This window comes from Pinus tabuliformis, chromosome 7 (genome assembly GCF_031772625.1).
Source record: "Pinus tabuliformis cultivar Carrire ecotype Pingquan chromosome 7, CPIR1, whole genome shotgun sequence".
NCBI classification, from domain to species: Eukaryota; Viridiplantae; Streptophyta; class Pinopsida; order Pinales; family Pinaceae; genus Pinus; species Pinus tabuliformis.
Genome location: NC_142293.1, coordinates 1,152,405,379 through 1,152,423,344, shown reverse-complemented (window position 1 = coordinate 1,152,423,344; position 17,966 = coordinate 1,152,405,379). Strand labels below are relative to the sequence as shown.

General features: G+C 38.3%; 1 protein-coding gene across 1 annotated transcript in view; it reads right to left on the bottom strand.

The window, feature by feature from the left end:
* Nucleotides 1-9,984, bottom strand: part of LOC149251573 (DDRGK domain protein) — a 123,459-nt gene extending 113,475 nt beyond the window's left edge. The window contains exons 1-2 of the mRNA XM_089459514.1: nt 9,594-9,984; nt 6,583-6,679 (exon numbers count right to left, since the gene is read on the bottom strand). Of these exons, the coding sequence (XP_089315640.1) occupies nt 6,583-6,679; nt 9,594-9,692 (196 nt within the window). The 5' untranslated portion in view covers nt 9,693-9,984. The remainder of the gene's footprint in view (nt 1-6,582; nt 6,680-9,593) is intronic.
* Nucleotides 9,985-17,966: the final 7,982 nt, after the last annotated feature.

Below are 17,966 nucleotides of genomic sequence, written 5' to 3'. Positions count from 1 at the left end.
CAATTTTTTGAAGGAATGGTCCATGATGGTTTATTTTGAAAGAGAGGTTCTTGAGGAGAAAATTTGAGAAAAGTATTTTAGTGGTCCAGACTCCAAACCACTCCAGGATCAAATTTTGGGTCAATCCAACTCCTTCTTCAAGGCAAACGAATTCCCTCCTAGAGATCTGAGTAGCTCATCAAGGGATTAAAAAATTTTGACATGGATCAAGCCTTGGAACTAGCCATTTTCACTTGGAGAGGCTCCAGTCTCTCATTTTTCTATAAATTGAGTCCTTGGCTCCTCATTGTAACATTTGATGATCATGTAATCAGCGTCTTGGCTCTGGAAACTCTGATATGTACTGGATATTTTCTAAATAATAAAGAAAGTTTTTGGGGGAAATTTTGTGTTGTTACTCTTCCTTGACTATGGTAATATTTTACTGATTCATTGTGCTCAATGTTCTACTAGTGTTATTAATTGTTATTTCAATTTGAAAATGATTCTAGTATGATGAGAATTGAGACATGTAACATGCCTAAGTAGCTTAGGATTTTGCTAGAGTTTTCACTCTAGGGAGTTTTTTTTCCTTAGCTAATTATTTGTGTTTCTCAACACTAAATAATTGGTTAAATTTTTCTCTCGAATATCCCCCAAAGTTGGAGTGAGGTTTCATGGTAAAGTCCTAGGTGAGTCCTAGTGTATAAAGTCAATGTAAAATGCCATACTAGATCATGTCTAAAGTTTCACAAATTTTGGCTATGTCTAGGGGTCAGTTTTTATTTGTCAAAATTTCTCTTTTGAACGGAAATTTTATGTAATATTTGATGTAAAATGTAATAAGTGTTGTCTATAGAGGTTGTAGGGGGTATGAGTACAAATTAGACCTCAACACCTCAACTTTCTATTTAGACACACTTTGAGAGTGGAAAATTATAGCATCACCCTTCATTTACCCATTTTTATAATTTTTGGCAAAAAATGGAAATTAATTAGCCAGAACACAACAAAAGAAAAAATAAAAATAAATAAATTCTCTCCAAGTGAAAATTATAAAAAATGAGATGGAAATTACCAAATATTGAAGTCAAGTCAAAATTTGTGGGAATTCCATTTACCAAGAAGAAATGGTCCAAGGAAAAATTCAATGGTCCGGAAAAGAAGTCAATGACCTAGCAAAATCAATTTTTTAAAGGAATGGTCCATGATGGTTTATTTTGAATGAGATATTCTTGAGGAGAAAATTTGAGAAAAGTATTTTAGTGGTCCAAACCACTCCGGGATCAAATTTTGGGTCAATCCAGCTACTTCTTCAAGGCAAATGAATTCCCTCCGAGAGATCTAAGTAGCTCATCAAGGGATTAAAAAATTTTGACATGGATCAAGCCTTGGAACTAGCCATTTTCACTTGGAGAGGCTCCACTCTCTCATTTTTCTATAAATTGAGTCCTTGGCTCCTCATTGTAACATTTGGTGATCATGTAATCAGGGTCTTGGCTCTAGAAACTCTGATATGTACTGGATATTGTCTAAATAATAAAGAAAGTTATTGGGGGAAATTTTGTGTTGTTACTCTTCCTTGGCTATGGTAATATTTTACTGATTCATTGTGCTCAATGTTCTCCTAGTGTTATTAATTGTTATTTCCATTTGAACATGATCTTAGTATGATGAGAATTGAGACATGTAACACGCCTAAGTAGCTTAGGATTTTCCTAGAGTTTTCACTCTAGGGAGTTTTTTTTCCTTAGCTAATTATTTGTGTTTCTCAACACTAAATAATTGGTTAAATTTTTCTCTCGAATATGCCCCAAAGTTGGAACGAGGTTTCATGGTAAAGTCCTAGGTGAGTCCTAGTGTATAAAATCAATGTAAAATGCCATACTAGATCTAGTCTAAAGTTTCACAAATTTTGGCTATGTCTAGGGGTCAATTTTTAATTGTCAAAATTTCTCTTTTGAACGGAAATTTTATGTAATATTTGATGTAAAATGTAATAAGTGTTGTCTATAGAGGTTGTAGGGGGTATGAGTACTCAAAATTAGACCTCGACACCTCAACTTTCTATTTAGACACACTTTGAGGGTGGAAAATTATGGCATCACCCATCATTTACCCATTTTTCTAATTTTTGGCAAAAAATGGCAATTAATTAGCCAAAAATTAGCCAGAAAATAAAATGAGAGACAAATAAAAGTTCTCTCCAAGTGAAAATTATAAAAAATGAGATGGAAATTACCAAATATTGAAGTCAAGTCAAAATTTGTGGGAATTCCATTTACCAAGAAGAAATGGTCCAAGGAAAAATTCAATGGTCCAGAAAAGAAGTCAATGACCTAGAAAAAATCAATTTTTTAAAGGAATGGTCCATGATGGTTTATTTTGAATGAGAGATTCTTGAGGAGAAAAATTGAGAAAAGTATTTTAGTGGTCCAAACCACTCCGGGATCAAATTTTGGGTCAATCCAGCTCCTTCAAGGCAAACGAATTCCCTCCTAGAGATCTGAGTAGCTCATCAAGGGATTAAAAAAATTTGACATGGATCAAGCCTTGGAACTAACCATTTTCACTTGAAGAGACTCCACTCTCTCAATTTTCTATAAATTGAGTCCTTGGCTCCTCATTGTAACATTTGATGATCATGTAATCAGGGTCTTGGCTCTGGAAACTCTGATATGTACTGGATATTTTCTAAATAATAAAGAAAGCTTTTGGGGGAAATTTTGTGTTGTTACTCTTCCTTGACTATGGTAATATTTTACTAATTCATTGTGCTCAATGTTCTACTAGTGTTATTAATTGTTATTTCCATTTGCCATTGTGAATTTATTGGTGTATAGTTATCTTGCATTGATACTTGGATTGGAGAAATACTCTAGATCTAGAAGTGCTAGTGGGTTTTCGGTTAAACCCATAGTCTTCCTTTTGATTGTACTATCCAATCCCATTTGGATCTAACAATATATTTTGGAGGTGTGTAGAAATATTTATTTTGAATCAATCCTTGAGCGTTTGGAGACGTTTTCAGTTGAACTAACCAACTCTCAAGCATAGAAGTGAAAGAAACCACATTAGCCTCTCTCAAGGGCTTATCATTTGAGAATTTTTTTTTAAGGGATATCATTTGCTTGATATCATTTTATATTTCAAAATTTATCTCTATTATTGTGATTTGACTGAATCATTTGGCTAGTTTAGAGCTCTATTTTTGTTTCCCAAAAGCGGAGTTTCTACTCATACTCTTTGGGCTAACAACTTTGTAAATTTTGTAAATATTTTGTATATTTTTTTAACCCTCATTGTATATAAATTTATTTTTCTTGTATGCATTTGTCTCTATCTCTTTGGCCTGCGCAGATCTAGTTGTAAGGAGGGTTTTGGGCTTGGAATTTCTCACAATTTTTTTGCAGGTGAACGCTTTGGATTTGAAGAAGAAACTCATCGAAAAAAAAAATGAAGCCTCAAGCCTACACTTGATCGTGATCTTGAGCCATTTATTTTTCCTCCAAACCCTTACGCAAATCTGCCTCTAGGAGGCTAGACGGCTAGGATTTCAAGCCATTTTCTGGTTCGATTTTTGGATTGATCCATCGTTTGAGGCTTGTAAATTGAGATCGATTTTTTGTGGAAGGCCGTCTTCATTTTTGTGAGCCTATTTCTCTTAGTCGCAAGCATAAGAGAGGCTCTTTTTCTCTTCTCATGCGATAGCTCTTCCTTCTTGGACTCTAGTCTCTTGAGCGAAATTCTTGGGGAGAAATTCAAGCAATTTTTTTTTAAGGAATCCTTCATTGAGGGCTTGTAAATTTAAGATAAATTCTTTGAGGCCTTTTCTCTCCTAGCCATGAGAAATAGACGTTCTTTCCCTCTCTCCTTGTGCACAAATCTCTTCATCTAGTGCAGCTAAGGTTTGAGCGAAATTATTGAAGGAATCTCATTGTAATTTATTTCTATAAGCCTTGTAACTTCCTCATTGATGTCTTGTATCTTGAGGAAGGGTTTTCCTCTTTCAAAGATTTATAATCTTGTAAACCCTCCTTGAAGATTTTGAAACCCTCCCTTACTATCTAAGAGGCTCTTCTCTAGTAATAATAATAAAAGGATTTTCTTGAGGGTGCTTGGGGTTTTCCCCATGGTATCCCTTCTCCTCATTTGGTGGGAGAGCTTCTTGATTGATTAGTCACTCGCTCGCTAGATTAGTTTAGTTTCTTGCATTATCTAATTAGTAGATCTAGTTTCTAATCCTCTAATCACTTGTTTCACTACTTGATCTAAATTGCATTTGAGTAGCTTTATTCTTGGTCTCATTTGCGTTCTAGTTGAGTAGTTTCTTTAACATCTATATCTAATTAGCATTTTATTTACTTGTGTTTCATTGTATATTCCATATTTGCCCTATTGGTCATTGAACACTCTTAAAGCACATTATAACCAATTGAATTGGACAATTATAAGTGAAGTGATATTTCTAATTGATATCTCAATAAGTCATTTCACATTTTGAGCATTTTGGTTTATAATTGCATATCAATTTGAGCACTTGTGTTAATTCTCTAATTTGCATCTTAGATCTTGTTTTGCATTCTCTAAAATTTGCCTCCAAGCATAAGCTTGGTTGATAGAAATTTTAGGATACTTCCCTAACTTTCATTCAATTCAATTAATTTGAGTTTGGAGCAAAGGTTAAAACACATGACCTCGCAGTTCTCTTGTGGCTGAGCCCTTGTAGGAATGAAGGCACGTCAGTTGTCTTGAAGTCTAGGTGGGTATCGTTAATGAAGGACAAGTGCCTCCACATCCTAGCCTTCTTGCAATTCACCTTACCAAGTTTTGAGAGATTGAGGGGAAGCCTCACCGTAGAATAGGCTTTAATTAAAATTCACCAAGAACACTCTATCATCACACACTCACATAACATTATTTCATTTTACAATTGGTTGTTGTACAAGTTGAATTGTGAGCATTTCATTCTACTTGCAAGCATTACATTTTATCACTCTTATACTTGTCAATTTCAAGTATATGCTCATTGTTTATTGATATCGTTCTATCTTTTGGAGCATCTCTCTTTCACACAAGTATAAGTTCTATTTATCTTGCAAGTCTTGTTTTATTTCCATTGCTCATATCTCAAGCAGTGCATAATCTCTTGTTGTTGCATGTCACTAACCCCTTGCTTAACTTGTTGATTTTCTTGATGTTTCTCATTTGCAAGTATTGTTGATTCATTGTGAGCATATATTCCTTGCAAGAATATTTGGCACTGGCCTGACTATATTTGTCTTGCAGGATATCTAGTAAACATAATCGATTTATCTAAATTGTTGATTGTTATATGCTCCTAATTGTTCATACTTGCTAGTCAATCCCATCTTAAGATCTAATTCAAGTTGCTAAATTGGTAAAGCCTTAAATAATTCAACTAATATTGTTAATCTCCTAGAGCTTGTTATCCTTAGCAAGTTTTCTTCTTAGAATCATCTCTAGGGACCACCCCCGCTTGGTTTAACAAGGAGAGAACCTAAATGAAGAGAGTTGGGAATAGGTGACAGCCCCCTCTCCGAGTGTTGTGCCTGAAAGACCACACCTGGTAGGATTAGGACTTTGCCCACATTGAGTTGTGCATATCAGGCGACAACAATTCCTATTAGCTGGGTTAACCAATCCTTTTACTGAGACTTAGTTCGGCATGCTAGAGGATAAATCAAGTTCTGTGGCCATCTCTTGCAGAGGCTTATGACCTATCCTTATGTGGAATGATGTTGCTACAGTAGGATTGAGAGAGTATTTACTTATATGCTACTGTAGATCTTATGTTTTTGAATTATTGGTATATTGCATTTGTCTGTATGGTTGTAGTAGGTGTGTGATGCTACTATTGGGGTTATGATATTGCACTAGTATTGTTGTAGCCTTTATACATAATGGAGTGATAGTGCTAGAGTCCTTGAGTGCACGTTGCGTTAGAATATTGCTAATTGAAGGCATAGTTATATGGATCTTGTGAATCCGAGTTTGTTGTTGTGATGAACTAGAGCGAGAGTTGATGTTGTTGTTAGGGTTTGATGCATATATTGAGCAAGAGAAAGTATTGTTGAATGTTGAGAGGACAGAGTTGTTGAGGTTTATCAGTGCTAATGTATTGGGCAGAGCCTTGATTGTTGAGCAGAGTATGTGAGAGAGATTGTTGGTGTATGCATGTTGTTAGGGCTTGATACTATTGGGCAGAGCTAAGAACTCGTATTGCATGTATGCCAGATATGTTGGGGCTTGATACTATTGGGAAAAGCTAAGGAATTGTATTACAGTTATGCCAGATATATGCCCCCAGAAGTGAGCTTAGGGTGCGTTACAATTTCCTATCTCACAACAATAGAGAACATCTGTTCCTTCCTGTATTAAATTATCACATATTATTCTAGAAAGAAAAATCATACAAAATAAAAAATAAAATGCATGTTTTTGGGAAAGAAGGGGCAATTATCATACAAAATAAACGTTTCAATTATCTAGTTAATGCATGGTGCATTAACTAGACAATAAACGTTTAACGCATCTGTTAAAAATTACATGAAGAGTGAATGTTTGTGAGGCATCATATACCTTCTGAAGCGACAGTTGAAGATGAAGTGCTTCCAACATGACGCCTTCGCATCCGCCGAGTTCCAGGTTGCCTGACCGTTGTATTGACAACAGGAACCTGAATTCCCAATTGAGTTAAGTATATATGAAAGCAATTAACATTGTTTTCAATCTCATAATCTATCTGAATTCACAAATCTCTCAAAATAACTTCCAATTCATTTTCTAATAAATAATAAATATATTAAGATTGGAAATTTAGGAAAGCACTTAAAAATGCAACTAAACAATATTCAGTTGCATTAAACCAATTTTAGAAGGTAGTAATGGGTCCCAATTGCCTTAATAGGCGAAATAAATGCCTTTGATTAAATCCAGTAATTGCAATAGGACTAACATATCAATAACCAATAAAAGATATTGTTAAGCATTCAATTCAACTGAGGATTAGCAAAATTTGGGGAAAAAGACTGAGGATTAGCAAAATTATCATTTCACACAGCTTGAATTTTCCCCTTACTGTCACGTCTTTGCAAGCTAAACTTGATTATTATTTTGATGTTATCCTTAAATCAAGTTGATGAGAACAGAGTATTGGTCCAAGGTAACCACTTCTAAAAAAATTGCATAGTCCAGTATTTAACACATCACTACAAGCATGACACAAGTCAATATGCAATAAAGAGAGCCTGTGGAAAAAAGTATAAAAAAACATGTAACACCTTAACTACTTTTAAGCAAAGAAATCAAACGATATAATTTCTAAAAACAAATGTCTTTTCAGTGGAAGAAACAAAAATAAGCCATGGAAGAAAGCAAAACACAAATGGTCGTATCGGTTTCCGCATAAGCTCTGAACCGTTTTCTAATGCTTACATTTGCAGCTACAGTAAAACAATTCCACACTGACAATTGACGCTATTTGTGGTATACATATTACAATTATACTTTCAAAGTAGTCAGCAGTGGCACTGGAAATTGAAAAGTGGTAATGTTTCCGTCCAAAAAAAACTTGTAAAACTTTAGCATTTAAGTATTTCGAACCCAACATGTCAAAGAACAATAGCTCTTGAGTGGTAGCTAGCGGGTTTAATTTCGCTCCATTTAGGTTATATTTTCCATAGATGTGTTAGTCTGTGCGGCAAAAATTTGAAAATGTTGAAACCGAAGGGTCAGGAAAATTTGAACATCTTGATAGTAAGGTGAATAGTGGCCGCTATTGTGATCCGATACTGGATCTTACCCATAACAGTCCTCTGAAGTTAGTATTTCGACCACAACATAGCCACCAATAATAAAACAGGCAAGAGCACAAATTTGGCCAGATTAATAAACACTTAGAATAATATTATCACCATTGACCAGGCAAAACAAACTCAAACGCTTCCCCAAAAGAGCACTGATCCTCCAAAACAACTAAAGAGCTTTGCAATTGACCATTCAAAAGACAAATTTGAATATATAGATGAATAGCATAAAAAGTATCTAAGCAAAAATAGGTAAATTCCATTCCATCAGAAACGTATATCAATTTTCAATCAACTATAAATCTTTAAAAAAATGGTTTAAAAATCATTTTACATTCCTTTTGTTAATTGTGTCTAGTTCATGTGGTTGAGAAGACAGCTATCCTTCCTCACCTAGTTTCAGTTCGCAGAAGTCACAGATTAAACTCTTAACAAGTTTCAATTATCAGAAGTCACATATAAAACTCTTAACAAGTATGTTGTTGTAAAGGCTTTTGAGCCCTGTTGTTGACCTGACTTTGTGCCCTGAAAAATCCAAGGTCTAACCTGAGTATCATCCTAAAGATAAGGGGAAAGGTAGGGTCAGGAAGTTTTTCCGTAATGTCACTACCTAAAAAAGAAAGAAAAATTTACTACCTTTAAGAAAGAAAGAAAAATTTACATGCCTTTTCTTTAATGATCTGTGATGTCATGGCTTTGGTGAACATATTGACCACGGACTTCATATCATATAAAATTAGATTACCTTGAGTCTTTACTTGTATTAATTCCAAGACCCCAAAATAATTTTGAGTGAAATGATTGCTATTCAGTTCAGAATTATCCTCTGCTCTGAACTAATAATTCAATTCGTGTATCAAACAACAAAAACATCTCCTCCAAGTTATATTTTCTATATATGACAAACAATACCGTATATTTTCTAAAATAATCTTGCATTGTCTTTTCTATCAAAATTTACCATTTTCATAATGGCAGACAACCGCATCGTCCAAGAGGTATCTTGTATATTATATCATGTTCCAAATTTTTAGTGGTTCGCTAAAACTACAGAAACATGGTTTAACATAAGGGATAGTACGGCAATCGCATTTTAGAAAACGGAGAATTTTTTAGTGGATCGGCCAGGTTAATGTATCCGTCCTATTTTTATTTTTTTTCCTACAAATATGGGCAATCTCATTAAATCTAAATGTCTGGTCTTAATGTATAACAATTCTCTATATAATTGTACTAAATTCTTCACCTTTGCCTTGAATTGGAAAAAAAATATATATATAGTATGGTCAATTTTTTAGGGTAGTAATAAAGAAACTTTCCAACTTATTAGAATACTTACAGCGGATTTAATTTTCAGTGTAAGAGGCAATCAGGTTAAAACATGAGGGCTGTATTGAATTAAATATTATTCTTGAAGAAATAAAATTTAATCGTCAAGGGGAGGCTAATAGCAGTAGTTTGACTAGATGGAGGAATTGTCCGGAAAATTATAGAATAGAAATTCCGGTTTTATTTAGAGAAAATCTGATTAGGATTTTTGGAAATCCAAGTTATAATTATTAAATTTCACAATTTCAATTTCAAGTGTCTTAGACATTTCTGATGGTGCTGAATCCATTTCCACCATCAAAAACATGATTCAAACACTGTCTCTACAAGATTTTTTGAAATTCTTTTACGTCGATTCCGACCATTTTTTGCGGTAAGGGCAATTCCTCTGCCTCCGACTCCAAGCCAATAAGCTTGGAAAACAAAAATGTTAAAATAATAGAAGTATATTTTTACCTCCTCAGCTGGACGGCTTTGTTGACGACGACGCCATAGCAGCAAGGGTAAGAGGGCTAATACAAGCACCATGGTGATTATTGTCGTCAGGAACTCCATCCTTCCAAACCCTGCTCTCCCTTCCCCTTTGCAATTATAAAGTAATACCCTCAACCGCAAGTCTTCAGACTCAAACTCTGGAGTGGTGCAATTTCATTCAAATCCACGACCACGGCACTAAATTTGAATTGCTGTATATATACATGAAACGAGACGGAAACACGACAATTAACCTTCCATTATTTCCAAAAGATTGTCATGCTACACGTGCTGGGGATTTATATATATTTTTTTCACCCCTGGTTTCGTTTTTATGTTGGGGAAAGAAGAGGCTTTTACGTTGGGAGGCGGTATGGAGAAGAGGTTACTCTGACCTTAAAATAAGAAGACTTATAATCTAGGATCAATTTTAAGTTGTATAGTAAGGTCTGTAGCAGAAGAAAATTAATAAAATATAAATATATATAAAAGAAATGGTGTAAAAAACAATTGTGAATTAATATTGGTATTACTTTAGAATATTGCTACAATTTTGTTACGTCTATGTTTAAGTAAATTTTTATAATTTATGTTTAAGTAAATTTTTATAATTTATGAGTAATTTTAAGTCGTATATAAGGTTTGTAGTAAAGAAAATTAATAAATTATAAATATATATAAGAAATTTTGTGAATTAATATTGGTATTATTTTAGAACATTGATATAATTTTGTGATGTCTATGTTTAATTAAGTTGTACAATTTGTCACAAGGGAAACTAGATATATTGATCGCTTACGGATATTAAAGTGTAAGCAAAATAAAACAATGGTTGAAAATAAATAGGTTATCTACTGTTGAACTACATATATACGTACTATTGGAATACATAACAGAAATCAGGAAACCGAGGAAGTCAGGGGCAGGATCTTTGGCAATGGAACCTAGAGGAGCTGGTGACTTTTCATCACATTGAAGATGCCTCTCCAAGTGAGCTATCCTAGTATCCTATCTCTCCAAGCACAAACGTTGGTACCATTGGGCACACTTGATTTCATATAGGGTAGAAAAGATATCATATTGGTCCTCTTGTTTCTCCTTCATATTTCTGCCCAAGAGGGTTTTCAAGTGTCAGCGAGGGGTGATAGAGTCGAGGTATTGTTTCTGTTTCCCCTGGTGTGACCAGGGTCAAGAACCCATTGGGCTACCTCTTCAAGGATGTCAGAATCTGAGAACACTTGACAATCTTCAACGAAGAAGGACTCAAAATGATAAATTTCAGCATGGATGTATGAAGGAGTAGCCAAATTGTAAATGGTCATAGCCTCCTTTGCCTAGGCCTGGGCGCGAGTTTTACCTTATGGTTCGCAGCACCCCCCTTGCAGTTGGGCATGTGCTACCAAGGCATGTTGTTTAGGAGAATACAAATACAATTACGTGGGACATGGGCAGCCACAAATTCTGCCTTTGTGGTCATAGACCCCCCCTCCCTCCTCAATAGTTATGCATGTGTTATTGAGGCATGTTGTTTATGAGAATGCACATACACTTATAGGATAAACCAATCGTGAAAGAAGGAGAAGTAGGAATATAGGATGTTCAACATAAATATCGCATGAGGATTAGAGGGAGGCCCAAGGGGAAAAAGCCAACAAAAAGAAAAAAAGTTGAGAAACAAGGGGGTAGAAGGAGACCCTTGAGCAAGATGAATTTGCAAATATTGGCCTTGACTTTATTGGTCATGCAGCTAAAAACCAAAGAGAGTTGCACACCAACTTGAGCTACAACCAATGAATTCAACACCAAAAAGGATAGATGTAATGTCCCTTCCTAAATTATTTTGGAACAAGATTAATTTCTACATTTTGGGGCCGATTTTGGAGGTGATGGGGCCCATTCGATTTTATTAGGATGCTAGACTTAGTAGAATTTATTTTGATGTGGTTAATTTGTATGTGGGGGCCACCCACACTAGGAGAATATGCATTCCCTAGTTCGATTTGCATGGAGGGGAAATTGATGGTTAAGTGAGGGACCCACGATGGAGGGAAAAGTGCTCCACGAAATCTATATAAGGAAGGCAACTCTCCTCATTTCAGCATCTTATCTTTTGACATATTGAACTCAACCTTAGTTGCTCGAGCTGCTTAGCCGAGTTACTATGTTGTTTAGCACACGAGTGTCTCTCAGCGGAGATCTCAACCTTTGCTTCAGTGGACTTCGAGTGCCACCCTAGAAAGGCAATTCGTACTACCTTGGAGGAGAGTCATTGGAGTTTCACATTCATATCATTCATCATTTGTCTCAGCCAGTGTGTGTTTCTGGAGGACCTAAAAGGGGAACGCGCAAGTCTTACTTGTAGGTTCATCTCGGTAGCAACTGTTGGGGAATTTTGGGCATTGAAGCTACAGTGGAGGATCAACCTTCCGGGAGAGTTTTGGAGCAAGAGGTTACTGCATTGGAGCAGTTCAATTTACAGTCACCTGGGCCTGCACAGAGAGCCATCACTAGGCTCATGTGGGAGTCGGAGGAAGGAATTGTAGAGCTGGAGTTGGCCAAGAGAAGTAGGAGATCACTTGGAGGGCCATTGGAGGAGGATTTATGGAGCTGGGAGAGAAGAGAATGACAGGATCAGCCACAGCAACAGAATTCGAAATTAGAGGAGGGTCAAGCTGTGAAGGGTCAATTTTTGAAGGTTGGAACCAAGGGAAACCCTTTTTGGGTTTTTCTGAGTTTTGGGCAAGGATCACACTCCTAATTTTATAGAATTTTCTGGGAAGATCTAAGGGGTCAAATAGGGGTCCCAACTCGGTCAGCAGCTAGAGGAGCTAAGGGGAATTTGGGCCAAAATTTTGAGGTCAACATTTCGGCAATTCCTTCGTGGGTTGTTCTGGGTATTTGGTGGAGAGGCCAAGGTTAATTTTCCGTAATTTTCTAAGCACGGGAAGTGGTGTTTCCCACTATTCGAAGTCAGCAGAAAGGGCAATTTTTTGGGCAGTGCAGTGCAGATTGGTGCAGCAGTTGAGGCAGCCATCAATTCAGCCATTTCTCACCTGGGTTTGGTCATGCTTGTCCATTGAGACAAGCCCAGGTGCACCACTCTATTATCTATTGTATTTTTCCCTCAAAGAAGTAATAAAATGGCTCAGCAGTTCATTATTTCCAGCATTTCCATGGGTGCTTAATATATATTTCATTTTTATATTTGTTAAATAGATTGTATGCTTAATATCACTTGTATTCCTACTTAGGAACATTACAGTGGTATCATAGCATGATCTTGGCCTAGCTATGGTAAATTAGCTAGAAAATCATGGAAGCTTTGGGTATGAGTGCACAGTGACGGGTAAAATCGGAGACAAATCCATGGCTCAAGGGAAATCTAGTATTCAGAAATTCTGGGTAGAATTCATTGGGATGATGAGAGGTCGGCCCAGTTGAGGAGGGTGACAGACCAAACCCATCCTCACCCTTACAACAGAGACATTAGAGGTGAGCAGGTTGTGGAGGTGCATCCATCTACATCATGTGGGGAAAGTCGACTAGATCAGGGCACCAGATCTCGTGAAAAGGAGTAGACAGGACAGAGACGGTTAGAGGGTGAGACCAGGGGGCGCTTTTTCTAGTGGAGACTTGGCTCTAGACATCAGGAGCCTGAGGAGGGGGTTGAGCATGATGCTGAGAGCCCACAGGGTGGTGAGGAGCACATCGATATACCTAGTGTGGCGCAAGAGTCGCCTTTATTAGAGACCTCTTCGATAGCCCCAGTTGACACCTTCGTGGAGAGGATAGAGCCTACTCGCATATAGCCATTTGTTGAGGGGGTGCCACCCTTGGACGAGATGCCAACAGTTGTTGAGGTATCTAGAGTCGTGACCGAGTTTACATGTGATAGATTCCCACGACAGTTCCATCAGTTTCAGGCTGAACTTCTAGCGTTAAAAAGGAAGGACGTGTTAGTGCGAGAGGCGATTATGCAACAGAACGAGGAGTTGGAGGGCATGAGAGCGGTTTGTGCCAAGTCTATGGCCAAATTGGCTCGCGTTGGGGAGAAGTTGCATTCCCTACTAGTGCAACTAGAGTGCACGTTGGAGTGTGAGAGCAGCCCTCTTAGGGCATACATAGACGAGGCTAGCAGCATTGTTAGGTTACCTTGGGCCATTGGAAAGAGGGAGACAGAGCTACCTAGTCAGATTGTATGTATTGACCACGATTGAGAGATGAGATGACTTGAGTTGCACAGGGTGTAGCACTCACATGTTGTGGCTGTTCTATGTGTGGGAGTTTGTGCATTTGATCCCTCTCTTGGAGTTGGGTGTCGAGAGATTCTGAGTTAGTACCTGGTGGAGTGGACTATGTAGATGGTAGTGGACCCAGGTGGAGCTCAGCAGGATTTTCCAGGCACTGGGGATGCTGGAAGCCCCGACTGGCATTGGGATCCAGGAGGGACCACCTATCATTTCCTAGGTATACCAGTTGACTACGACCTAGAGGGTATAGTTGACCTAGCAGTCGAGCGTGCACCTCTGCTAGGAGAGTTTTGGTCAGTACCAGTGGCCAATCAGTTTTTGGGCAGACTCCTTAGGTTGTCTTGGTATGACAATTGTACACGGGATCTCAGGATGATCAACATACTTTAGCAGGATTTTTTCGAAGGAGGTGGCATTGGCAGGCCACCAAACAGTGCCTTGTATGGATCTGGGGATTCTTCACATTTGTGTGAGACACAAAGGAGCAGAGTACTAGTGGCATCGTTGCTGACACTTGGGGAGGTTCACTTCTTGGATCCCTTAAGGAGGAATTAGAGGGGAGGTACCCTCATCAGAGAGCATGGTGATGCGACAATGGAGGTGATGCTCTAGGTTGGGTTCCATCCGACGCATATGGACACATCTTTAGGCCATCTCATTCAGGGATGGGTAGGAGCATCTAGTGTGGAGCAGTGGTTTGTAGATGGGCATGGAGACGCATGGGGGTGTGTCATAGTATGTTGGACTGCGTTGTGGAGTGGGAGTGTCTCACCTTGCATTGAGTACATGCCGGGAGTGATAGGTACAGTGACACAACCGGGAAATAGGACAATACAGGATGGCATAGCCATAGCCAAGGGCATCCAACGGTGTATAGGGGCAAGTCGCGGTGTACAGTGGCATGTCTACGAGTACTTTGATGATCGATGGTAAGCAAGGGTGTATAGTACTACACAGCGAGGTCTTGGAGTGTTGCCTCCAGGGAGACCCTTGGATGGAAACATCGGGCATACCTTTGGGTGTAGTTCACCTAGGACCGACAGGGACAAGACGAGCAATACTTTATGGTATCCGCAGGGACTCACACGCTTGGCCCTCTTTTGCATCCCTCCCGGGCGCAGTCGATTTTATTGTCGACTTTCGACTTTCGGCACTCTGAGCATGAGCAGCGGGGGACGAGGAGCTCACCCGAGATATTTGGGTGACACTTAGCGCACTGGGGGGAGACTTTTCAGCAGTGGCATTGGATTGGTGCGTCAGTTGACAGCCACAGGTTGGGGAATGAGGTGATCATCTGTAGGGGTGGCATATCATTCATCACCGAGCCTACATCTAGGGAGCTAGTCCCGAGGGAGACATGTGTCACTCTTTTCTCAAGGCATGTCGGGACCAAGCATGAGCAGAGGATAGTGGGTACGACTGAGGTAGTTTCCCAGTATGTGTCTGAGCTCCAGACCTTATATTGGCACATTATCGAGAGGGACGATGGAATACCCAGGGGAGATGGTTGGCGGGGATAAGAGGGATCCACATACCTTGAGTCGATTACGAGTATCAGATACACATCTTTTGGTTGCATTCATGGGGTAGTTCTTTGGCACACGTGGTTTCTAGCGATCATCGATACTACATAGTGGCAGGCACTGTAACAACCCTAGTGAAAATTCCATGTAAAAACATATAAATACCACGGATGATGGGACACGTATTCCAATCTGAATGGTGGGCAAGCCATCCTAGGGGGTGTTCATTTGGTTGTTTATGGCTAAGGCATTAAAGAGGCAAAGAGGTATTTTGGCACATTTATTTATGAAAATAATGGAAATTAGGGGAAAACGAAGGTAAAAGGTCACAGGTTGCACGTGAGGAGGAAAATGAAGGAAAATAATGGAAATTAGGAGAAAAAGGAGGTGAAAGGTCATAGGTTGCATGTGAGGAGGAAAATGAAGAAAATAGAGGCCTCATTAATAAAAGGCTTCTGAGGATCAGTGGGCAAGACTTGGTCAGTTTAGCTTTGGGGCTCTCTTATTATTCTCTCTCTCTCATACTCTTGGACACTTAGATTTTTCTTGGAGCACTTTGGCTTTGGAGCAAGAAAAGAAAAGAAGGCAAGAGGAAGCAAGGATCAAGTAGGGAAAGGTAGGATCAAGCGGCTACAACAGGCTTCATTGTAGGTATCAACTTGCATGTGTATTTTCCTTACTAGATTTGGCATGCATGAGATTGCATGTGTATTTTCCTTGCTAGATTTGGCATGCATGGGATTGCATGTGTTTCTTTTCTACCATGGCATGGGTTTTGCCAAGTGTGACAGTATTTTCAGCCTAGCCTTTCATTTTTTGATAGCTTTGATGAGATGGGTTCTCTCATGCATTTTGTGGGGGATGGTCGGATTGGATTCAAAGCTGAGTGGGGTGGATCTCCGAATTGAAAAACACATGGTGGTAGTGGTCCCTGAACCAAACTGAGGATGCAAGAAGCCAATGGCCTAGTAACCCCTGAACCGGACTGTGGGTTGCGGTAAAGCCAGATTGTGTGCCTCGGTGGGCCTAGGAATCCTTGGGGTGAATGGCTGGATATACGGTAAATCCAAGAGGTGTATTTTCTCTCCGTTGGGCCTAGTGATTTCGGGATGGAATGCACGATAAATCCTGGAGAGTATGTCTCGGTGTAGGGCCTAGTGATTCCTGGATCATACTACGGATGCACGGAAAAGCCTGAGAGACTAGAAGGCACTCAAATTCCTCACGGTGTAGGTGGAGAACTCCTGTGGCATCCACATTGATTAGTGTTTTTTGATGTGTTCTATGAGTCCCACATTCATGCTTGGAATATGGCACCAGGGTGATTGCCTGGAGAGAGACTTGGATCAACCAATCTATGGTCAGGTGGAACGTGGTAGTCCCATCACCTGTTGGTTCATTGCATTATATGAAAAATTCATTCCTTTGATTTTCATGTGCAAATGTACTAATGTATATATGGATTTTGATGGTTGATATGTTTATTGTATTTCTGTTCCTATTATTTTTTTTTTATATGCACATTTACCCCAAAGGTTGTTACAGAGTGGTATCAGAGCATGGTTCAAACACTTGGACTGGATGGGCTCTATCATAGGTAAAATGAAGAACAAAGGTTAATTTTTAGACCTTTCTGTCATATCTGTTATAACTTTTCTTTTGTGGAATATTAGAAGTTGAAAATTTGTCCATACTGAAGGTAAATCCCATTGATAATGTGGTAAAAATTTCAGATATTGGTTCACAATACTTTAGGAATTATGATCTAAGGAAGATGACCTTCCTGAATGCACCTTTAAACAGGTCACGTTGGCATTTCTGCAATAAATTTTCTTCTGTAGGCTTTCAGAAGTTGAAAAATCGTCCACATTGAGGGGAAATACCAATTATTATGTGGTAGAAATTTCAGATATTGGGTCGCAATATTTTAGGAGATATGAGCAGAGGGAGTCGAGCCTTCTGAATGCTCCTAAAATCAGGTCTTAAACAGGTCACACTAACGTCTTTGTTATAACTCCTCTTCTGGGCACTCTCAGGAGCTGAATTTTTTTACACAATCAGGGGAAATCCCACTCATATTGTGATAAAAATTTCATACATTTATTCCCTATATTTTAGGAGATATGACCAGTGGAAGTCGAGCTTTCTGGATACTCCTAGAATTCTGCATCAAATAAGATTGTGTTGGTATTTTTGTTATAACTTTTCATCTATGAAATCTCAGAAGTTGAAACTTGAACCATAGTGAGGGATAATACCACTGATCATATGGTTCAGTTTCCATAACTTGTACTACTACAGTTTAGGATTTATGCATTGAATCATTCACTATATTAGTTTGCATGCAAAGTGTTTGATGAAATGATTAATTGCATACAAATTGTTTGATAAAATGCCCCAATGAGTATGTTGTTTGTGGTTGGGGATAGTATTGATGTGTAATAGTATTGTTGTAGTTGATATATGCTTACTTGTATGCAAATAGTTTGCTATATTAGTTTGCATGTAAAGTGTTTGAAGAAATTCTTACATGAAAATGTAATAGTATAGTAGTTGTTTGTGGAAAATGTAAAAGTATGGTA